At 42.4% G+C, this 23,231-nt stretch overlaps 1 protein-coding gene across 3 annotated transcripts; it reads right to left on the bottom strand.

The window, feature by feature from the left end:
• Window positions 1-59: 59 nt before the first annotated feature.
• On the bottom strand, window positions 60-22,544 carry LOC118944091 (alpha-2-macroglobulin-like). Of its 3 annotated transcripts, none has more exons than XM_036961935.1 (36): window positions 22,390-22,544; window positions 19,366-19,549; window positions 18,664-18,820; window positions 18,458-18,510; window positions 18,156-18,176; window positions 17,833-18,001; window positions 17,629-17,713; window positions 17,317-17,431; window positions 17,122-17,230; window positions 16,930-17,039; window positions 16,566-16,733; window positions 16,170-16,406; window positions 15,834-15,897; window positions 15,418-15,563; window positions 14,055-14,204; window positions 13,323-13,544; window positions 12,978-13,071; window positions 12,540-12,663; window positions 12,089-12,314; window positions 9,547-9,673; window positions 8,893-9,014; window positions 8,337-8,388; window positions 8,103-8,186; window positions 7,665-7,841; window positions 7,217-7,298; window positions 6,767-6,923; window positions 6,126-6,200; window positions 4,366-4,531; window positions 4,093-4,289; window positions 3,698-3,913; window positions 3,372-3,490; window positions 2,857-2,947; window positions 2,565-2,633; window positions 2,250-2,355; window positions 466-509; window positions 60-330 (listed from the first exon to the last, which is right to left on the bottom strand). In XM_036961935.1, the coding sequence occupies exons 1-35, from the start codon at window positions 22,464-22,466 to the stop codon at window positions 466-468; spliced, it is 4,395 nt and encodes a 1,464-aa protein (XP_036817830.1). In that variant the 5' UTR covers window positions 22,467-22,544; the 3' UTR covers window positions 60-330. The 3 variants fall into 3 exon arrangements, with proteins under 3 accessions (XP_036817830.1, XP_036817829.1, XP_036817831.1); XM_036961934.1 differs by having other exon boundaries at window positions 470-509; XM_036961936.1 differs by having other exon boundaries at window positions 470-509; window positions 12,990-13,071.
• Window positions 22,545-23,231: the final 687 nt, after the last annotated feature.

The raw sequence follows: 23,231 nt of genomic DNA, 5'->3' as shown, positions 1-23,231 counted from the left end.
TACACTTTCATGTATGGATTCTCAATTCAGATCTATTAAAACACAAATGTTACAGAGTCTGGTTTGAATCCATAGCATGGTTTTATTAACATTTCAATTTGCAGTAGAAACACTACAATCACTTTAATAGCAGGATTACGACAGAAGTCGAGGTAAAAGCTTAAGGCCCAGCTATTCAATTGTGTTCACTTAATGTTAAACAGATTACAAGTTGGTCAACCAGGAACTGTAAGCACCAAATAGAACCCCTCCATTTTATGAGCTCTTCCTAAATAGGAAAGCAATTGGCTGAGCTTGATCAGCTGTCTGTCACACTTCATTGACAGTCACCTGTGAAAATGACAATCAATAGAATATTCCCTGCTTTGCCTAGGATTTTACTCCCTATAAAAAAAAAAAAAACTGCTTAACTGACAAATTTCAGTTTGTGAAATTAAAGTATTAGAAATGTAGTTTGTTATGTACCTACTCTGCACATGGGGAGCTGTATTCACTTACAGCTTCATCACCTGGGAACAGAAAAGAGAATGCAGAGGTCAGTTCCTTTATAATGATAATTCATTCCCACTGCAGGGGTGAACAAATGGGCCCATACTGGTGATGTCTTGTTTCCTTTCAATGAACTGGAGTTATGTGCGTAACCTTGACACGTATGCCAGTGGTAAATATTTCAGAGAATGGGGTGGTTTGGAAACTGGTATTCCATTAGACAAAAAAAAAAAGCGTCCCTTTGTTTATCAAAGATTAGTAAGAGTTAACACTTTCCTATGCTTCTGGAATGGTCGTTAATACACTAACAGCTTACAGACAGCGTGAATGCGCCGGAGGCATGAGGACTGCAGATGTGGCCAAGTCAATAAATTGCAATGTCCGTACTGTGAGACGCCTAAGACAGGACGGACAGCTGATCATCCTCGTAGTGGCAGACCACGTGTAACACCTGCACAGGATCGGTATGGCAACAACTGCCCAAGTTACACCAGGAACTCACAATCCCTCCATCAGTGCTCAGACTGTCCGCAATAGGCTGGACTGAAGTCTTGTAGGCCTGTTTTTAAGGCAGGTCGTCAGACATCACCGGCAACAACGTCGCCTATGGGCGCAAACCATCGCTGGACCAGCCAGGACAGGCAAAAAGTGCTCTTCACTGACGAGTAGCGGTTCTGTCTCACCAGGGGTGATGGTTGGATTTGAGTTTATCGTCGAAAGAAGGAGCGTTACGCCGAGACCTGTACTCTTGCGCAGGATCGAGTTGGCGGGTCCGTCGTGGTCTGGGGCGGTGCGTCACAGCATCGGACATGCCTGCAATGACAAGGTCTCTCAACAACGCTGTGTGTTAAAGGGAAGACATCCTCCCTCATGTGGTACCCTTCCTGCAGGCTCATCTTAGCATGACAATACCACCAGCCATACTGCTCGTTCTGTGCGTGTTCTGCCATGGCCAGTGAAGAGCCCGGATCTCAATCCTATTGAGCACGTCTGGGACCTGTTGGATCGGAGGGCGAGGGCCATTCCCACCAGAAGTATCCGGGAACTTGCAGGTGCCTTGGAGTAACATGTCTTAGTTAAATATTTGTATGAACATGTTAAGTTTACTGAAAACAAATGCAGTTGACAGTGAGGACATTTTTTTTGCTGAGTTTATATTACATCACAGTGCATTTCTAGTAAAAGCTAACTTGTGGTCTATTCCAAGGGGTGTCACTCATTTAATGGAGGGCCTCATCTGCTGGATTTAGTTTCTCTCAATTAAGTTGTAGACAACTAGGTGAGGGGACTTCCTTACTAATTTCATCCCCCTCCTCTCCCCTGTAACTATTCCCCAGGTTGTTGCTGCAAATGAGAATGTGTTCAGTCAACTTACCTGGTAAAATAACAAATAAATAGGTCACCTTAATTCAAACATTTACAAGGACGGAGCAAAAACTCCCACTCGGCCCTCTGGAATGGGTTTGACACACGGTCTAATATCTAGTTGAGTGTTAAACTGATACTCTTTCTCAAATGGAAAAAGATTATGATAACCCTTGGGGAGCACAATGTTTTCTGCGAATGAAATCACTTAAGGTTGCAGAATTACAGGAAACTTACATACCCTGGTATTCCATAAATCCTGATTGGAGGATAATGGATATCCTGCTTATTCTCCCTTTTGTCAATCCTCCAGTCGGGATTTTGGGAAAACCACGTCATTTATTTGAAGTTCTTGGCAACCCTACCCATTTCACTGTGTTAGATGGAATTCTTACTTGTCTGGTAGTAGTCATACACTTTCACCACAGCTGGTTTCAGATTCCTCACAGGCACATCCTCCTCTATGGCCAGGCTGTACGTCTTCGTTTCCTTCTGCTTGAGCTGGAAGAAAAGGAATAACATTTGACATTGCAGTTCAATGTTATAGATTCACATAGTGTCACTGTATAAAACCTCCACTACAGTCTTACTTTGATGTTACTGTTCATGTTAAATCCAGTGTGTAGATGCAAATGAGACCACATCCAACTAGGTTCTGTAACCGATAGACAGCCCCGTTTAGATGCAACATTCATTATTCATGTTCCTACCCCATCTAGGTAGATGATGACATGTCCTTCCTCCAGGTCAACACGTTTGACAGTGGGGTCATTTTTCAACTGGAAGAACAGAACACAGGATAAGATCGTGTCAGAAAGTTCAACTGATAGTTTCGAAGGACAACTACTGGCATTACAATTAGAACAGACACCATCATCATGTTAAACATCAACTAATCCTCAAGGGGATATACTTAGGGCCAGGAGTGTTCCCTAAACTGGTAAAACTCCTGGCCCTGATTAAAGGGTGTTCCCCTCAACTGAGGTTCTCTTATTGACTCACAGGCCCGAGGGAGGACTTGTCCAAGACGAAGCCGGAGAGAAGCTTGACATTGATGATCACCATGTTGGTCTCCTCTCGCCGACCATTGTACCTGTCAGTCACAGAGTCAGATGAAGGATGGATATTATCTTAAAAAGGTGCAAATATGCAGGAATCACTCCGCCATTTCCTGATCATTTCTACTAGTTAGTTTAAGCTTAGTGACAAAACAAGAAAATCATTGGACCATCTAAACCCCTTTGAAATATATTTTCAGTAACCAAACAGGTTTTATTTTATGCCGTTCAAAACCCGAAAGTAAAAGATGAAAACGATACTTAAATGGGAAGCACAGAACAGACCTAGCACTTCTTCGACTTGCTGTCAATGAGAACGACAGATCTATAACTAATTTCTACATGAATTTGGTCAGGTCGCCGAAAAAGTTAGTGCAGCTTTAAACATGCATCTACACACTGGTGGTTCAGTCATTATTTTCAGCTGCTATTTCAAGGGTAAAAGGAATACCACTGTACCTGACAGCCACAGACACGATCAGAGATTTCTGGGTGCCGTCACATTTCCCAAGCGTCTGTGTTGAGATGTTGAAAGCAGAGAAGTCAGGAGGAGGGGGAATATTGTAGTGCATGGCGATCTGAAAAGACAGACGATACTACTGAGATGCATGAAATCAACATACACATTTCAATGAACAGTAGCACACATGCATTTCCATTAATGCTGAAATTCTAGGGTTGAAACGTTAGTTGTTGTGCAACAGTGTGCTCTACTGAACACAAACCAGATACTCAGTACATGCAGTACTGAGAGGCAAAAAAGGGAAAACCGGCTGGAGCCTGACCTGCACAAACACGCAGCTCTTGCCCTGTGCCTTGATGTTGTAGTCCCCAGGGACCTCCCTCAGCTGCTCCTCCTGATAGAGCAGCCTGTTGTTCTGATTCACAGTAAACTTCATCTTCAGGCCGCCGGCCGAGCTCACACTGACTGTACTGGCGCCCTCTGGACTGAAGGTGGCAGCACCGTACTTGGCCAGGGCCTGCAGTGCTACCACTGTGTCCTGGTGACAGAGGGCGTTGTGAAATTATTGTAAAGGCTTTAATACAAATGTCCAATTTGCTACATTTCATATACAAACAAGGATTTGGTGTGATCCATGTTTGGCCATGTACTAACAGTAGCATCTATTGGCAGAGGAGTTGCTAGAGTGAATAAATGTCTACCAGACCAATAAAGTACCTGTGTGGAGGCGAATCCTCCGTAGGGGTTCTGCTGCTGGGCCAGCCAGCGGACGATGCCAGTGGAGTAGTCCAGCCCAAAGCCTGGCATGGTGGGACCGGAGAGCAGCGCCAGCAGCACATAGGATGTCATCTCCACCTCCAGAGAGTCCGTCTTCGTCCCAGAAGCCCCTGGTCTCTCCCAGTGACGATTGCCACCTGTGGGAATTTTCATTGTCAGTTTCCCAGCAGTCAGAAAGGTAGAGAGACATTTTCACAAAGAGACAAGACATACCGGAGGTAGCAGCTATCTTGTCCAGGTGGGTGATGAGCTTGGCCCTCATGTCCTGGTTTTGGGCCAGGGTGAAGGTGTACGATAGCAGGGCCATGGTGTAGGTGTTCTCCAGCTTGTCAGACACTGCTGCCTTCAGACACATCAGACTCTTCTCCACCATGGGGTCCTGACACACCCACAGACAACATGATTGTGTTTATTAGGCACCAAACAGAGGAGCACTGATTGAAACTGGAAGGGAATATCTGGACCAATAGAAATGGGTTGTCCATTGCGCTCCCTAATGAATACAACGCAGCCCTTTCATCACGTTTTTAATACGGGTATGAGTACTGAATAATGTTAGCAATATAAATAAATTAACTAGTGAATATACTGTGTACAGTGAGCTTGAGAGGCTATGCAGAGAAGAATTGGATAAAAACATATATTATGGATTTTCTCCCATTCTTCTCTGCAGATCCTCTCAAGCTCTGTCAGGTTGGTTGGGGAGCGTTGCTGCACAGCTATTTTCAGGTCTCTCCAGAAGCAAAACATTCAGAGGTCCTGAGCACTCTGGAGCAAGTTTTCATCACGGACCTCTGTACTTTGCTCCGTTCATCTTTTCCTTGATCCTGACTAGTCTCCCAGTCCCTGCTACTGAAAAACACCCCCACAGCATGCTGCCACCACCATGCTTCACCGTAGAGATGTTGCCAGGTGTCCTCCAGACGTGGCCCTTCACATTCAGGCCAAAGAGTTCAATCAGACCAGAGAATCTTGTTTCTCATGGTCTGAGTCTTTTCGCAAACCCCAAGTGGGCTGTTCTGCCTTTTACTGAGGAGTGGCTTCCATCTGGACACTCTACCATAAAGGCCTGATTGGTGGAGTGCTGCAAAGATGGGATAACCTTCCAGAAGGACAACCATCTCCACAGAGGAACTCCAGAACTCTGTCAGACTGACCGTCAGGTTCTTGGTCACCTCTGACCAAGGCCCTTCTCCCCCGATTTCTCAGTTTGGCTAGGCGGCCAGCTCTAGGAAGAGTCTTTGTGGTTCCAAACTTTTTCAATTTAAGAATGATGGCAGCCACTGTTCTTGGGGACCTTCAATGCTACAGAAATGTGTTGGTACCCTTCCCCAGATCTGTGCCTCAACACAATCAGTCTCGGAGCTCAATGGACAATTCCTTCAACGTCACAGCTTGGTTTTTGCTCTGGCATGCACTGTCAACTGTGGGGGGATATATATATATATATATATAACACAGGTGTGCACCTTTCCAAATCAAGTCCAATCAATTGAATTGACCAAAAGTGGACTCCAATCAGGGTGTATAAACACCTCAAGAATGATCAATGGAAACAGGATGCACCTGAGTTCAATCTCAAGTCTCATTGCAGAAGATCTGAATACTTGTGTAAATAAGGATTTTTTTTTTTTTCAATACATTTGCAAACATTTCTACAAGCCAGTTTGCTTTGTCATTATGGTGTATTTTGTGTAGAGCGCTGAGGATTTTAAAAATGTTAAGGCTAATGTAACAATTCTGAATACTTTTCCAGAAGGAACTGTATATTGGGATGTTTAACAAATTAGAATACATAGCAAGTGAGGTGTTCTGTGGGTGATATCGTCTTATTTAGAATTGTGTGAAGTAGTTGGACGGCTAAGCAGAAATATCCACTAGGGCCGTTCATGTTTTGATAAAAGCGCCAAATGTGGCCTTGTTAATCAATAAGATTTAAAAAATACTTGGATATGAAAGAGGTGATAACTCACAGAAGTGTTGCCATCCAGCTCCAGTAGTGCAGCGGTGATGTAGGCAGTGAGCGACACTTGATCCCCAACCCCTCCCTATGACAACAAAGGATGCCAGTAAACTTCATACAGTACTCCAAGGTGTTAGTTTCAAAGTCACATTGATATCAACTGATATCAGGTAAAAACATTACACTGTTTAAAACAACATTCACGTGATAATGGTGCACAAAGATAAAAAACTATTGTTTTGGAGATGCACAAATGCTGTTGGGACTAATCAGACTGAGGTCCCTTTAGGGAGGTGGTGTGTTCTCAGGACCGGCTAAAACATGCTTGGGATTCTTGTGCTCAGTATGTGCTCCTTTGGGGCACACGTGGGGTCCTAAGGTCCTCCTGAACAGTACATTGTGCTACAAGTCAGTGCAATATGAATTATGTAAAGTATTCATATTTGATGTTAGACTATGTATTGTTATCAAGTATTTTGTTTGTTAGTCATCTAGGATTTTATGCAGGCTCCACCATTGCACTCTAAATAGAATGGGACACTTGCACCATAACCTCCTGCTGAATCTTTGCCCATAACATTACCTTCTCACATTTGGTGGCAGTAGTATAATACTCCTCTTATTACCCACTGAGCTCTGACTCCCCTTTACCTTCATGCCGTTATGGAAGAGTTTCCCCACTGACGCGATGCAGCCATCCGTCTGCTGGTGACTGGCCAACCAGGCCTTGGCCTGGGCAATGTGGGCGGGGTCCACAAAGATGTAGGGCTTGGCCCCTCCAAAGGACTTCAGCACAAAGGAGGTGAGCCTGAGAGGACACAGGTCAGATGTCACTGGAGTTACACGGACTAGATGCCGTGAGCCTTGCCTAAACTATGGATCATAGACTCTAGATAACAGTAGCCATACTGTATGTGCTGAAGCCAACTATATTTGCCATAGCACATACTAGTATGGATTTGAGACCATCACATTCCTACCTTGATTACATACTACAACCCCTTTGATCTAATGTAAATTTCTATGACTTAAAAAAAACGAACAAATGTAAATTGAGGAATAATCTAAGAGAAGGTATTATGACTGGACAATTGAGCTGACCACGTGTTTCCAGACTCATCGCTCTTCCCAAAGGCACTGTAGGAGCCATCGTCATGCTTGTAGTTGAGCTCTCTCTGGTAGCCTGCAACACAAATGGCTAAATGAACAAAGACACTCCTTCTAGGGACTTGTACTGTATGTGGAAGGTGACGTTAACTGGTTCAGAGCCAAATATATACAACAGGATGTTGCTAGTCAGAGGTGAGATGCACACAGGACCAGACAGCTTATTTAAAAAGTACAAGGCTTACTGCAAATTATATTGTAATATCCCAGGGCATGCTGTGTGCCATTAAACATTTCATTAACAGTTGCAGTCCATGTCACCAGAGTTGTGTCCAGTAAGAAGATTGTAATTTTTAGGCTAACTGAACAGGTCTGATAATAATTGCTTGGTTTTCATTGCAACACACGTTGTGCCTTACTGAACTGGATCCAGCTCACTCACCACTGTCTAGGAAGCCTGTGGCCCTGGTCTGGATCTCCTTGGTGAGCTGCCTGGTGCTTTGCAGGTAGTTGAGGATGTAGATGTTGGGAGCAAAAAGCACCATGTTCTGCTCTCCACAGCCATAGGGCATCTGCAACAGGCTGTGCAGGTTCTTCATGGCCCGACCCATCAGGTCACCTGGTGAAAGAGACCAACAATTAAGACAATCGCAGTGGATAGTTGACCAGCAGAGCCCCATTTCTTACCTTAACCATAAAAATAACCAATGCTTATCCTGATCCTCACCCATAACCTTAAGGCAATCATAGATCTGCAGGTGGAATATCCACATCCATGAATAGAGGGATGAAAAATCCTTGCCTACACTTCATCTGCACCAAAATGGAAAACAGATCCTGAAAATGTTATAAAACTGCAAAACAGATGGATAATTCTCACCCAGTACTGAGAGGGAGGCCTTGGCAGAGCCCTCCACAAACACCTTAGGCAGCTTCAGAGAGATGTCCTTCTCCACTGGGCCCTCTGGTGACGCGAGACAGATAAACGAGACAGACTGAAGAACCGTTTCAACCAATTAAAAAGTATCTGTCATCTAAACCACAACAAATGCACGTCAACTTAATCATCGGGGTAATTATGAGAACGTATGACTGATAGACGTCAGGAGATTACCTGCAGGGCAGAGCAGAGCATTGTGGCTGACCGTCTCCTGGGTTCCCTCGGCCTGACAGAGGGAAAGTGAAACGGCACCAAAATAAATGTAAAATGTTTTATTAAAAAAGGTCTCATGACAACGCAAGTTAATTCTACCATAGAATCTATATGGTAACCACTTAAAGGTACATTTCACTCCAAAATCAAAGTTAATCAAACGTTTTAGACCTGAAACGTAGACCAATGTTAAGCTAAGTCTACATCCCAGACTGTCTGTTGTGTAGGTCCAGCTATACAGCTTAATCTAAAATGTAAAAGATATGCACCAAGTAATTATTTCTTAAAAATATATACACATTTTCAATTTATTATGCATGGGCCGGAGTCTAACTGCATTTGGGCTTGAAACACCAAACCATGTTTGTCTCCTCGCATCAAAATATGCAACACAAAATAGCAGGGGATATAAGTTCTACTGTATTCACCCTTGCCCTAGTGTTACTGAAAACCCAGATCTCTTTTTAATTAATGTGGGAGAAAAACAGTGGACTTGCTATACAGGACAGACACTCACCTCCACCAGCAGTGTTTGCACAACGGTGTCAATACGTCCTTTCTCTGGCACCGTGGCCACCTCGTTGCCGCAGAGCTTCTCCGTTTTCAATGCCTCGGCGCTCACTTTCACACTCACCGCCCCTATAGTTCAGTCCAGGGAGACATTAACATTCCAGTCTAGACCAGTCACACATGAACCTGCCCCTTCATCAGCTTGCTCCTTTTACCCACTCCACCTCCAGCCTCATGTACCCTGGCTCAACTGTTCCCTCCTTTGTTCCATCCCTCGTTTCCTCTCCCCTTGTTCCCTCCCTCCATTTCTCTGATAACCCCCGAGGGAGATCTTTGAGCATGTCATATTCAAGGAATTTGTGTATCAGATAAACGTCAACAACGTAAATTTCAGTCTAACGAGAGCTGTGTGAAGTCAACAACCCTGTCTTACAGGAGCATCACTGCCTCCAAATCACTCCCTACCCCCCTGGCCCTAACCCTTCACTATTTGAAAGGTGTGGATGGGTATAAGCAGTGTAGTGGAGCTTCTACCATATTTCTAACACCGTACAGCTCTGCAAACATCGAAGGGTTAGGGGGTAAGGGTCTAGGTGTAGGGAGTACATGGATTATATTGCAAGAGCCTTGTGATAGATTGACAGAGTACTGTATGGCTCACCTAGAGCAGTTGGGGTGAGGATCCACTTGAAGGTCCTACTCTCTTCAGCACACAGACACAGTGTGTACTGGCAGCCTTCACATGGCCTGGCTTTGAACTGGTTCGACTCAGCTAGAGTCACCTTCACCTAGGAGAAACACATGGGGTCAATTGCAACTTTACTAGATTTCTCAAAAACGTCAGAGCGTCTATAGATTGTCAGCAACAGGCAGCTCATGGGCCAAAACCAGCCTGTGAGTGATTTGTTCCCCCAAAGTTTAGCAAAACTAATTCAAGGGTTTCTTTATATTTTCTACATTGTAGAATAGTGACGACATCATAACTATGACATAACCAAAAAATAAGTTAAAATATATTTAGATTCTGCAAAGTAACCACCCTTTGCCTTGATGACAGCTTTGCACACTCTTGGCATTCTCTCAACCAGCTTCATGAGTAATGCTTTTCCAACAGTCTTGAAGGAGTTCCCACATATGCTGAGCACTTGTTGGCTGCTTTTCCTTCACTCTGCGGTCCAACACATCCCAAACCATCTCAATTGGGTTGAGTTTAGGTGATTGTGGAGGCTAGGTCATCTGATGCAGCACACCATTGCGCTTCTTGCCTTACACAGCCTGGAGGTATGTTTTGAGTCATTGTCCAGTTGCACTAAGTGCAAAACAGATGGGATGGCATATAGCTGCAGAATGCTGTGGTAGCCATGTTGGTGCCTTAAATTGTAAATAAATCACAGACAGTGTCACCAGCAAAGCACCCCCACACCACACCTCCATGCTTCACGGTGGGAACCACATGCGGAGATCCGTTCACCTACTCTGCGTATCACAAAGACATGGCGGTTGGAACCAAACATCTCAAATTTGGATTTCTACTGGTCTAATAGCAATTAATTGTTTTTCCTTGGTCAAGTCTCTTCTTATTGGTATCCTTTTGTAGTAGTTTCTTTGCAGCAATTTGACCATGAAGGCCTGATTCATGCAGTCTCCTCTGAACAGGTGATGTTGAGATGTCTGTTACGTGAACTCTGAAGCTTTATTTGGGCTGCAATTCCTGAGGCTGGTAACTAATAAACGTATCTTCTGCAGCAGAGGTAAGTCTGGGTCTTCCCTTCCTGTTGCGGTCCTCATGAGAGACAGTTTCATCATAGCGCTTGATCGTTTTTGCAACTGCACTTGAAGAAACTTTCAAAGTTCTTGACATTTGTTTTGACTGACCTTCATGTCTTAGGAATGAGACTTGTTTCTCATTGCTTATTTGAGCTGTTCCTGCCATAATAATGGAATTGGTCTTACACCAAATAGGGCCCTCTTCTGTATACCACAACACAATTGATTGGCTCAAACGCATTAGAGGAAAGAAATTTCACAAATTAACAAGGCACACCTAGTAATTGAAATGCATTCCAGGTGACTACCTCATGAAGCTGGTTGAGAGAAAGCCAAGAGTGTGCAAAGCGGTCAAGGCAACAGGTGACTTTGAAGAATCGCAAATACAAAATCTATTTTGATTTGTTTAACAATTTGTTACTCCATGTGTTATTTCATAGTTGAGTTGTCATCACTATTATACAATGTACAATTTTGTTTAACATTTTTTTTTTTAAAGGAATTAGTAGGTGTCCAAACTTTTGATTGGTACCGTACACTGCCGTTCAAAAGTTGGGTCACTTAGAAATGTCCTTGTTTTTGAAAGAGCACATTTTGTCAATTAAAATATCAAATTGATCAGCAATACAGTGTAGACATTGTTAATGTTGTAAATGACCTTTGTAGCTGGAAACAGCAGATTTTTTTTTATGGAATATCGACATCAGCCCATTATCAGCAACCATCACTCCTGTGTTCCAATGGCACGTTGTGTTAGCTAATCCAAGTTTATCATTTTAAAAGGCTAATTGATCATTGGCAAACCCTTTTGCAATTATGTTAGCACAGCTGAAAACTGTTGTGCTGATAAAACTGGCCTTCTTTAGACTTGAGTATATTTTCTGGGTTTGATTACAGGCAGAAACAAAGAACTTCGTTCTAAAACTCTATTCTGAAAAACTCTATACTCTATTCTTGTTCTGAGAAATGAAGGCTATTCAATGCGAGAAATTGCCAAGAAACTGAAGATCTCACACAACGTTGTACTACTCCCTCAGAACGCAAACTGTCTCAAACCAGAATAGAAAAGAGTGGGAGTGTTTGAGAAATAGACACCTCACAAGTCCTCAACTGGCAGCTTAATTAAATAGAACCCGCAAAACACCAGTCTCAACGTCAACAGTGAAGAGGCAACTCCAGGATGCTGGCCTTCTAGGCAGAGTTGCAAAGAAAAAGCCATCTCAGACTGGCCAATAAAATTAACAGATTAAGATGGGCAAAACAGACACTGGACAGAGGAACTCTGAGTCGATGCTGTTAAGTTAGTCATCATCTGCCCCCGACCATTTGCTCCAACACAAATTGGCCTGCAGCTGAATCTAGTTGCCTACCCCTGGTCTACCCAAATGAAGTGGGACTGGAGAGGTAAAGAAAGATACAACCCTGGGAGGGCTTACCATGATACACTTGGAGAGGTAGTTGAACACTGTGGCCTTGAGTGTGAACATCTCCCCCCGGATGACAGAGTAGGGCAGCGTCAGGCTCACAAAGAAGGGTTGGAAGGCAGTGAGGCCAGTGTTGGGAGCCAGGCCAAAACCCACTGGGGAAGTACAGAACGCCCCTGCAGCCCACTTGGTGATGGTGTCTGGGACAGTCTTCTCAACATTCACTTTTCCTGTACGTCTGGTCGTGGGGAAAAGGGCACAATAAAAACCATGTATATTAACATCAGAACACATAACATGGTCAATTCAATAGCGGACTAGGTGATTATTTTTAAATCGACACCTAGGACAAACAAATGCCTGTGGTTTCAGGATTGCCATATTAGTAGGCATGGTCAGCCCAGCACCCCATGGAAAGGAACGTGTGTTGGACTACAAATATGGCGTCTGTCAGAAAGCTTACCCCACAGGAACCAGGTCCCAGATCCAGGTCTCAGGGAAGTACGTGCGGACGGTCTCCTTAGGCCTGTCAGAGGCGCCAGAGGTTGGTGCACTCTCCTCATTTAGCATCATGTTCATGGGACGAGCTGTAAATAGAAACAAATCCTTCATTAGGTTCAGACTAGGAAGGTTTATACATTAGCATATCAAATCAAAGTTTATTGGTCACATACAGATTTGCAGGTGCAGTGAAATGCTGGCATTACTAGCTCTAACAATACAAATAAAAGATTAAGAACAAACAATCCAAGTAGATATTAGAGTGGGAATATAAATGGTCTGTGTAGACAGAATATAATTTGGAAAAGGTACAGTAGTAGCTATATTAGGATGAGCCATGTTGAGAACACAGTATATAAACAGAATGAGGTGACCAGCATTCAATGACTCTGTACAATACCTTCCATCATACCATTTTCTTTCATTGCAAAGACTGTGTTGCAGTCGTAAGGTTTTTTCACATCAGAGTTGGTCAGGATCTTGATTCCAACTTCCTAAAATGAAAAGTAAAGCAATAGAACAGTCAGTGTAAAGGCCATATCCCTGTATTTCAGTTTTGCTCAATTATGTGGGTATTGGTTGAATCAATTTAAAACCAAACATCTTTTCACTTATTTCTGAAAACTCACTTCATAGACAGCATTCTATTTTAATTCATTCAGTGTCTACTTTACAAAGACGTCATTTTAGCCTGAGTCTTTCATATACATTTTCAAAAACAGACAAACTTATTTGAGTCTCATACTTTAAAGATGCTGTAGACATCGTTTTTGTCGTCGCTGGGGCCAAACCTGAATGAGCGTTTCCCCCAATCAGGTACAACCAACTCATCGACCAATTCTGGTACAGGTGGAAGGGGCATAATCATCGCCTCTTCAAATCTTGGAGGATATCGAAGGCATGGGTAGGGGTCTTCTACCATGTATGAATATCCAGACAACTTCTGAACAGGCAGCTGACTGAAGACCTGCAGAGAGGGAAGTAATATACCTCTAGTAATACTGACTTAATAATCCGCAGCATCTTGACAGTCAGAGCTTGGTCGGTGCATGGTCAGAGGTTATAGGGTCAGTACATAGTTAGGACAACCTGGGTTAAATGCATATAGCCAATACTTGATCGGCACTCGATTTAGTGGTACAACAGAACCAACTAAATAGTCCCACAAGTTGAAACTTTAAACTTGAATTATCAGACAGTGGTTTAGACATGGTTAGAGGAAGCTGAAAATTTGCCAAATCCCATCTTGAAAAACATGGGTGCACAAAAACAATACCAAAGGTGGTGTGTGTGATCATGGTTAGGCATCAGCTTAGTGTGGTGAGTCAATGGTTAGTAAGTGAATGTGATGGGCTGTGTCTTCTCCCAAATGCCCCCCTATTCCCTATATATAGTGCACTGCCCACAATGAGGCCCTGGTTAAAAGTAGTGCACTACATAGGGAGCCATTTGGGATGCAGAACCATGGAGAACGTACAGAGTCTAGGCTGAGCTCCTGTTCAGGCTGCAGCAGCAGCACACTCTGGTCGATGGCCCTGAGAGAACACAGAGACCCTGGGTGGGCCTGGAGGCTCAGAGAAGTCTTCTCCCCTGGCAACTCCTGGAGGGACGAGAACTTCAGGGACACCTGGAGAGGAGAAAAGGAAGAGACATCACATCTATGTTTAAATATATCTATACTAGCATACATGTCTAACGCATTGGTTCATTCCAAGTATAGTAGCATACTGGTACAGAGCCCATAACATAATGGTAGTACTGTGTAGAGTAGGGGTCTCCAACAGGTCGATCACAAGCTACCAGTAGGTCGTAGGCCACCTAGGAGTAGCTTCTGAAAGTACATGCAATTCTCACGTGTTCTACAGCAAACTGTCAAACACCGTAAGCTCTGATACCATTTAATCAACGCAACATTGACATCCCAGCACTGGTTAGCCACTATTGGCTTAAAAAGCCAAACCTAACCATGTCTGCCAACTCATTTCCATTAATATTACCCCAGTCGGTCTGTGTGGTGTGCATGTTAGCCTATCACTGTGTAGCCAGTTGTGATAACCATCTTGTGGGTTGGCAGTAATATTTTCCCCTCCAAAAAAACTCAATTAAAATGTTAACTGCGAAGTAGGCTGACCGCAGAAGTATATCATGAGTAAGTGTATCAGCTTAGATATTCATACTTTTTCAGCACGCTACTCCTCCTACACCGTTTAATCTAGACACGCAGTTCAAACTAAAACGTGCGGAATGGTCTCACTCAAGTTACTTGTATACAACTTTATGTTCTGACTGGAAAGAGCAGGTTAGGAATAGCTTCTACCAATAAAAATAATTAGCTGTTTGTCAGAGTTCAGAATGACAAAAAGTGGCATGCTGAGGTCTACTAACAGCTGCGTGTCATTATGGAGCAGCCCAAACAGAGCCATTGCTATGGATACTCAAACAGAGGGCAAAAAAAAATGAGGGTGACCACAATTACTGATCACAACCACACAACTATTGACCACAACTGCTTACCAGATCCAATGACCACAACCACACAGCTAGTGATCGCTCAACTGCTGACCACAACTACATATCTTCCGACCATTCATCTTCTGACCTCAACCACACAACACCTGGTGACCAAAATCACTGACTTTCATCTACACCACTACTGAGCACGCAACAACTGACCTCTGACCACATCTAGACAGAAACAGACCCAATGAATTTGTGATGATCCAAAAGGTGCAGTTGAAGGATTTCATATCATAGTCTGATGCGAAGTCATTTTGGAAATTGATCGTAGTGCACGTAGCCCCGATAGATCACATTTCATGTAGCTGGTGAAAGTTGCCTACCTTGTTTTTAAGGCAGAGGTGAATGGGGAAGTCTTGGCTGTCTGCTACTGCCTCCCCATCAGGCAACACGGTGTACACCACTACCTGGGCAAAAGGGGTCAGCTCAGGCATCCGCTGCAGCGAGAGCATCAGCTGCCCTTGGTTAACTGAAAGAGATAATGGATAATGGGATGGACATTAGCTCACCATAAGCCACCAATACGGACATAGGCTAGTCACTGAACACTTGAACACTTACTGCACAGTAAGAGCTGGTATTGAAGATGTAATCTGGATGATTGAATCCTGTCGTGTCAGCTTTTTATCCCATGCCAGCGTAATGCCATTAGGCATGTTCTCTAATCAAGTGGGGTTCTGAGAAGTTCTAAAGAAAAAGTCAGGAAGCAGTCGGGAGAATCCAAGACCACTTTATTTACCTTTTCTTTCTTTAATGGTCACAGGAAGACGGCCGTGCTGCCAAATGCTGCCTCTAGATATAACCTGGGACATAAGAGAGCCAGATGGCAGCATCAACATTAATAACCAGAGAGTTACTGGCCAAAACCTGGAGATCTGCTAGCAAATATATTACTGTATCAGCTAAGGTGAAATATTCAACTGGAAGTCAAGTACTGTATGGTTTTCCCAAGCCATTCAAATATTTCCAGACAAAACACAATCAAATACTGAAGTAAAATATCCCAAATCTTGTGGTGGAATCAATAAAAAAAAAATATATATATAGAGAGAGAGAAACATCCCTTTAATCTTACCAGATAGAAAAAGTCCAGGGTCGTCTGTCCCTTTTTCAGCGCCACCCCTTGGATGATGTAGTGAGCAAGAACAATACCGTCCTTCTCACAGGAGAACTTCCCTTCGCCCTGCATTATCTTCACAAAGCTCTTGCTCTTAGAATAAAATTCTCTTGCGAAGTGGTAATCGGATGAATATTCTGGTCTACGCACACCCTGCACGTACGGATAGTCCTTCTCAACCTTTTGATAACGAGCCTGGTTCAAGAAACACAGAAAATATATGAAAAATAAACTATTGTAGTAACCTTGGAGAATAGACTAGGAGAAATTGATCAGTCAGAACCAACTGAATATTTACAGTAAATAATATATGGTTAAATATTCAAAGGAAAACATGAGTGAGTGACCACTGACCGACAGAGAGACAGAATCAGAACTCCATAGAGAAGTGTCTAGAGAGAAGGAAGCAATGCCCTTGCTGTCTGTGGTGAGAGTCCAGTTCTCAGATTTGCCACTGTTTTGTAGGAAGAGATACACGGGCTCATTGGGAACGGGACTAGAGTCGGGACCGGTCACCTTGATCTGAAAACACAGGACAGGATGACTGCAGACATCCAATATACACTCCCATTGCATACAAGACATCAAAAGCCTAGTTTAAATGCTCCAAATTACATGTTAACATTCATCACCACTTCATGTTCAAGTCCATTTTTCTGAGTAAACCATTTTCTGCAGTGTTATTAAAAAGACATTTGTTAATATAGTTTGTCCTCACCTTCCCCTCGTATGCAATTCCTGGTTTATATGCTTGGGGCACGTCCTCAAAACGAACAGTTACGATGACATTGGTGAAGCTTGCCTTGCCACTACCTTTAAGGATGACCCCTGGAGAGAACATAGGCAAGGGTCAGAGGTTAACAGTTCAGCATGTAAACACCTCTACGTTCAAGATAAGGTTCTCTCCTACCAGTTCCATATTCTTCCATCTCAGTCTCCACTTCGAAGTCCCCAAAAGATTCACGTAGACGGAACCGGGTCAAGTCGATCATTTGGGTTGCACAACCAGTTTTGTCAGTCTAGGATGAATGAGTAGTTGTAGGTCAGCTTAGCTCAGCTACAAAAACCTCAACATTTTGTCCACAGTAACAATAAAAACACTTACTTTGATAAGATACACCTCGCAGATATTACTAGACTCATATAACCAGTAATATTGAACGGCAATTCTGCAAACTTTCGCAGTGACAGACCCCAGCACTGGTTTTCCATAAGTGTATCTACAAATAAAGGTCACCAGAAGACAGACAATTAACTGTTCCAAAAAAGTAGAAACAGCTTTGAACATGAGCAAGTATCAAACATGGGACAGTCTTTAAAGTAGTCTATGCAACACACTAATTAAGGCTTAATATTCTGTCCATATAGTGTCCCAGTTTACATTATCATCTTACTGTCTATCATCTTATGCACTTACTTTCCACAAACTCTCAGTGTTGCTTGCTTGTCCAGAATAGTGATTGTTTGGGGTAGATAGACTTTGACCTCATATTTGGGTAAAACTGTAAAAAAAAATACATAATGTTATTTCCTCATTGTCTATTAACTACACCAAAAACATGGAATCACCATGTAAAAACAATATAATCTGATTTTTTTTATCCCATGCCAATTTCCTCACCATATTCTTTGATGTCAAAGGTTTGGGAAGTTTGCTCTCCCTTCTCATTCCATGCAGTGATGATGTAACTTCCTTGCGTTGCCTCTGTGGACATGGGGTGGGACAGGTCCAGAATTCCACTCACTGTTGACTGGTTCAACCACTGAGCAATGCGGTTGGAGTTTGGGTCCTGTATACAGATTCATAATAGGTTGAAGGAAGGTATTTTTGTTATAGAGACAGGCGTTGTATAAAATCATGCCACAGTACATATTGGCAGGTAAAAAAAAAATGTATATACAGCTTTGGTTTTTAGTTGCAATGGATTTTAAAATTGGTCTCACCTGAAGCTCCACTGTTAGATACTAGAAAAGAGAAAAACATTCAGCATTTAGCCCCAAAAAAACCTCAGACTTCATTACTTCCCAAAATTGTTTTTACCGTAAGCCTAAAGGGAACTACTATCTTGTTAAAAAAAAAAAAAAATGGGTTTGAAACATTAGTTTCACGACTTCCCAAAACAGTTTCTACAGTACAGGCATCTTTATCTACAGAGTTACAGTAGAGAGCAAATAAACTCTGACCACGTTTGCCGAGCCAGCTACACGGTCTGTCTGACCCAGACAATACTGAAAGAGTAACTTACCATCTGATTGAATGACAAGAAACTGGCATCCAGCGAGACGATTCGGAACTTGACTGGAAAAGGGGTAGAAACATTTGTCTATATAGTATCTGTCTATGTACAGTATATCCATCATCCATTTCAGGAAGGACCTTTCTAATGGCCTCACAAATATACTGTAAAGTAGACAGACATTTCAGTGTTCATCAAAGATTGTATCTAACTACCTGTCTGTCCAGGTTTGTAGACTGGTTTGTCGGTCTGGAAAATGGTGAGGAATCTTTTAGGCTTGATAAGGATCTTGGTCTTTTTACTCATCTCATCCTTCCTCCCCTTGATGCTGACATGGACAGTGGCCACACTGTCAGTCTTCACTGGGGGTACCTACAATATGAAAAACAGAAGAATGGAAGCTTGGTAGAACTTCTACAATCCTCTAGCCCCTTAACCAAAGTATGTCTCTCCGACTGAGTAGCTTGAGAACAGAGGGCTTTTTGTTAAGTGGTAGATAACCTCAGCATAGCAAAGTATGATTAATATAACTGCTATTGCCTTTCATAGGTTGGATCATTTTCAATACAACACCCAGCCTGTAATCCAAGTTGAATTCCACAAAACATGATTGACTACTCAGAATAAAATAATGAAGTGTTGAATGAATGTGCATAGCTAGCTTGAGTCTAGTAAGAATTGTGTTATTTAGATGGTGGTAGAGGATGACCAGTACTAGTTTCCATAGTATTATAGAAGATCCTGATATATAGCGCATCACATCGTTGTGGAACTTTGCAGTTAGAAATGTCATACATAGGGCTGGCATGATTCCTTAACCCACATGTCAGAGAGGCATGTTGGTTCTACATGAAATATTTATATCAGAGTGGTCCACAACGTTGTAGCCTGCTGAACACAGCACAGTTACAGCTGACCTGGAAGGAGATGCAGCGATAGAAGTCCTGTGTTACGTCTTCCTCCAGTAGAATGGTGCCGCTGCCACCCTCCATTTCCAGCGACACCTTCAACAACAGAGGCTCTGTGGCTTGGTGGACCTGAGCACAAAGTTTCTCTGTGGTCCCTCCTACCACCTCCGAGCTGACCGTCACCAGGTAAATCCTAAAAGGGGAAAGAGTCAGCATGAATGCAGCTGTGGTAATAATATTTAAGTGGCAGTGTACTCAAACAGCTCTTTAGTTCCTTTGTACCCTACTGATTTTTTAAAGTTGGGGACAAAGTGACCTTATTTGTCTCTGGCTATGTGCCCCACTCAGTCCAATGGATGGCACAATTGATTCTGTTTTGGAGAGTGTGGGAATGGATACCAATGAGTTGTTCAGTCATGGACTGTCAACCATGTGTTGGGGATGATTAAACAGAGGGGAAGTGAAGGAAATCAGACCAAAAGGGGGAAGTGTTTCAACATCTAAGATCCACATACAGTGCATTCATATTCAGACCCCTTTACTTTTCACATTTCTTTACTTTGGACTTATACTAAAATGGCTTAAATAAATGTTTTGCAGCAATATAATTGAATTTACCACAGGTAGATGCCAATCAAGTTGTAGAAACATCAAGGATTATCAATGGAAACAGGATACACTTGAGCGCAATTGCGAGTAATTTATTAATTTAACCAGGCATGTCAGTGAAGAACAAATTCTTATTTACAATGACGGCCTACCGGGGAACAGTTGAGTGGCCCAGCCAGAGCCCTGACTTGAGCCCAATCGACATCAAAGGAAAGACCTGAAAATAGCTGTGAAGAGATGCTCCCCATCCAACCTGAAAGAGCTTGAGAGGATCTGCAGAGAAGACTGGGAGAAACTCCCCAAATACAGGTGTGCCAAGCTTGTAGTGTCATACCCAAGAAGACACAAGGCTGTAATCATGGCCAAAGGTGCTGCGACAAAGTACTGAGTACAGGGTCTGAATACTTACATTTGAAGTCAGAAGTTTACATACATCTTAAAGTATTTGTCTCAGTTTCACAATTCCTGACATTTAATCCGAGTAAAAATTCCATCTTAGGTCAGTTGATCACTTTATTTTAAGAATGTGAAATGTCAGAATAATAGTAGAGTGATTAATTTCAGCTTTTATTTCTTTCGTCACATTCCCAGTGGGTGGGAAGTATACATACACTCAATTAGTATTTGGTAGCATTGCCTTGCAATTGTTGAACTTGGGGCAAACGTTTTAGGTAGCCTTCCACAATAAGTTGGTTGAATTTTGGCCCATTCCTCCTGACAGAGCTGGTGTAACTGGGTCAGGTTTGTAGGCCTCCTTGCTCGCGCATGCTTTTTCCAGTTCTGCCAACATATTTTCTATAGGAAAATGAGGTCAGAGCTTTGTGATGGCCACTCCAATACCTTGACTTTGTTGCCCTTAAGCCATTTTGCAACAACTTTGGAAGTATGCTTGGGGTCATTGTCCATTTGGAAGACATTTGCGACCAAGCTTGAACTTCCCAACTGATGTCTTGAAATGATGTGGATATATTGAAGCAACGTTTCCCTACCTCATGATCCCATCTATTTTGTGAAGTGCACCAGTCCCTCCTGCAGCAAAGCACCCCCACAACATGCTGCCACCCCCGTGCCTCATGGTTGGAATGGTGTTCTTCAGCTTGCAAGCCTCCCCCTTTTTCCTCCAAACATAACGATGGACATTATGGCCAAACAGTTCTATTTGTTTCATCAGACCAGAGGACATTTCTCCAAAAAGTACGATCTTTGTCCCCATGTGCAGTTGCAAACCGTAGTCTGGCTTTATGGTGGTTTTGGAGCAGTGGCTTCTTCCTTGCTGAGCGGGCTTTCAGGTTATGTCGATATAGGACTCATTTTACTGTGGCAATACTTTTTTACCTGTTTCCTCCAGCATCTTCACAAGGTATTTTGCTGTTCCGGGATTGACTTGCACTTTTCGCACCAAAATACATTCATCTCTAGGAGACTCATCTCTTTGATTTTCCCATGATGTCAAGCAAAGAGGCACGGAGTTTGAAGGTAGGCCTTCAAATACATCCACAGGTACACCTCCAATTGACTCAAATTATGTCAATTAGCCTATCAGAAGCTTCTAAAGCCATGACATCATTTTCTGGAATTTTCCAAGCTGTCAACTTTGTGTATGTAAACTTCTGAAGCAATGGAATTATGATATGGTGAATTATAAGTGAAATAATGTCTGTAAACAATTGTTGGATAAATGACTTGTCAGGCACAAAGTAGATGCCCTAACCAACTTGCCAAAACTATAGTTTGTTAACAAGAAATATGTGGAGTGGTTGAAACACTTATGTTGCTGTCATTAACTTGGTTTATGTAAACTTCAACTGTATGTAACATGTGAGCGTTCTCTTTAATTTGCAAACATAAAAACAAAAAACAGGGTTTACTGTGTCTTTATGGGGTACTGTGTCTAGATTGATATTTTTTATTAAATCAATTTTAGAACCAGGCTGTAACTTAACATTTGTTAAAAGTCAAGGGGTCTGAATACTTTCTGAATGCACTGTATAACAGCTATCACAAGTAGGATTTTTCAACCCATAAATCTATAGTTCAATTTGCCAGCATGTCTCATAACAAATGAAAAGCCTCACATGCAGAGAGAGAGGTGCTGTATGAATAACAGTGATGTCCTGTGGCCTTACCACTATCTTTTTTTGTATTATTCACAGAGACAATATCAAGCATCTATTCAGTTGTCAGTGCAGTGAGCATAGAAAATACTGCTTTATATTTAATATGTTTAGAACGAAAATATTTATATAGTTTAGGTTGGCTATTCTACACCTGCATAGCGTGAAGAATTCAGAGTATAATTAATTCCTACATTTGAAGTCTGTTGCATCCAGCCAGACATGTAAATATAGATGATAGATGATGAAATAGATGATTGTGTGTTTAATCTACTGCTTTCTACATCAAATGTTTTTTTAGTGTACTTACGATTTGAAGGTGCTCGATGTCGCGGTTTGTATAATCACTGATGTGATCAATACAAAGAAAAGTAAATTGAGAGCCATGGCTTCGGTAAACAGCCAGTCTTCCTCCGCACTTCGTGATACTCCCTTCTCTTCCTCGTCCAGGGAGATTGTCAGGAAAGTTGCACAAACGGTGCTATATATACCCAAATGCACCCTCCCGTGTCACTCCCTTCCAAATAGTTTGGAACACTGCAGCCAGCTCCCGTTTCCTCCCAATTACCGCTGAAGTCCTCAACTAGTCACAGCCCCCGACCAATGGGATGGTCAGAATGATGATGAAATCACCTCAGGCTATTTTGGCCGGAACACCTGAGAGAAGAAATACCTATGTAGCCTGGCTAACCTGTCGATTTAGTCCACCTGTCAATTTAGCCATTATTCATGTGAAAAGCCACCATAGCCTACAGCTTTCTGCTTTGACTGATAAAATGCAACATATTAGCTAACCAACTTTACTTTACTATTGATATTTTTGACAACTTGTACTTTTACTTCACTACATTCCTAAAGAAAATTATGTACTTTTACTCCATATATTTTCCCTGACACCAAAAAGTACAGGTTACAGTTTGAATGCTTAGCAGGACAGGAAAATTGTCTAATTCACACACTTATCAAGAGAAGATACCTGCTCATCCCCATACTGCCTCTGATATGGCGGACTCACTAAACACATGCTTCGTTTGTAAATGATGTCTGTAAATTTAAAAAAACAAGACAATCATGCTGTCTGGTTCCATTTATACTTGTACTTTTTCTTTTGATACATAAGTATATTTTAGCAATTACATTTACTTTTGATAG

The sequence above is a fragment of the Oncorhynchus mykiss genome, chromosome 24, assembly GCF_013265735.2.
Source record: "Oncorhynchus mykiss isolate Arlee chromosome 24, USDA_OmykA_1.1, whole genome shotgun sequence".
NCBI classification, from domain to species: Eukaryota; Metazoa; Chordata; class Actinopteri; order Salmoniformes; family Salmonidae; genus Oncorhynchus; species Oncorhynchus mykiss.
The sequence above is the reverse complement of the archived record's forward strand: the minus strand, read 5'-3'. Positions and strand labels throughout refer to the sequence as shown.

Excerpts from the sequence above, each read along its gene's own strand:
- LOC118944091 (XM_036961935.1), bottom strand. The coding sequence starts at position 22,466 with ATGGCTCTCAATTTACTTTTCTTTGTATTGATCACATCAGTGATTATA. Across the intron at positions 19,550-22,389 it reads ACATCGAGCACCTTCAAATC|GATTTACCTGGTGACGGTCA; the intron begins GTAAGTACACTA and ends TTCCCCTTTTAG. Across the intron at positions 8,187-8,336 it reads TGCTCTGCTCTGCCCTGCAG|AGGGCCCAGTGGAGAAGGAC; the intron begins GTAATCTCCTGA and ends TCGCGTCACCAG.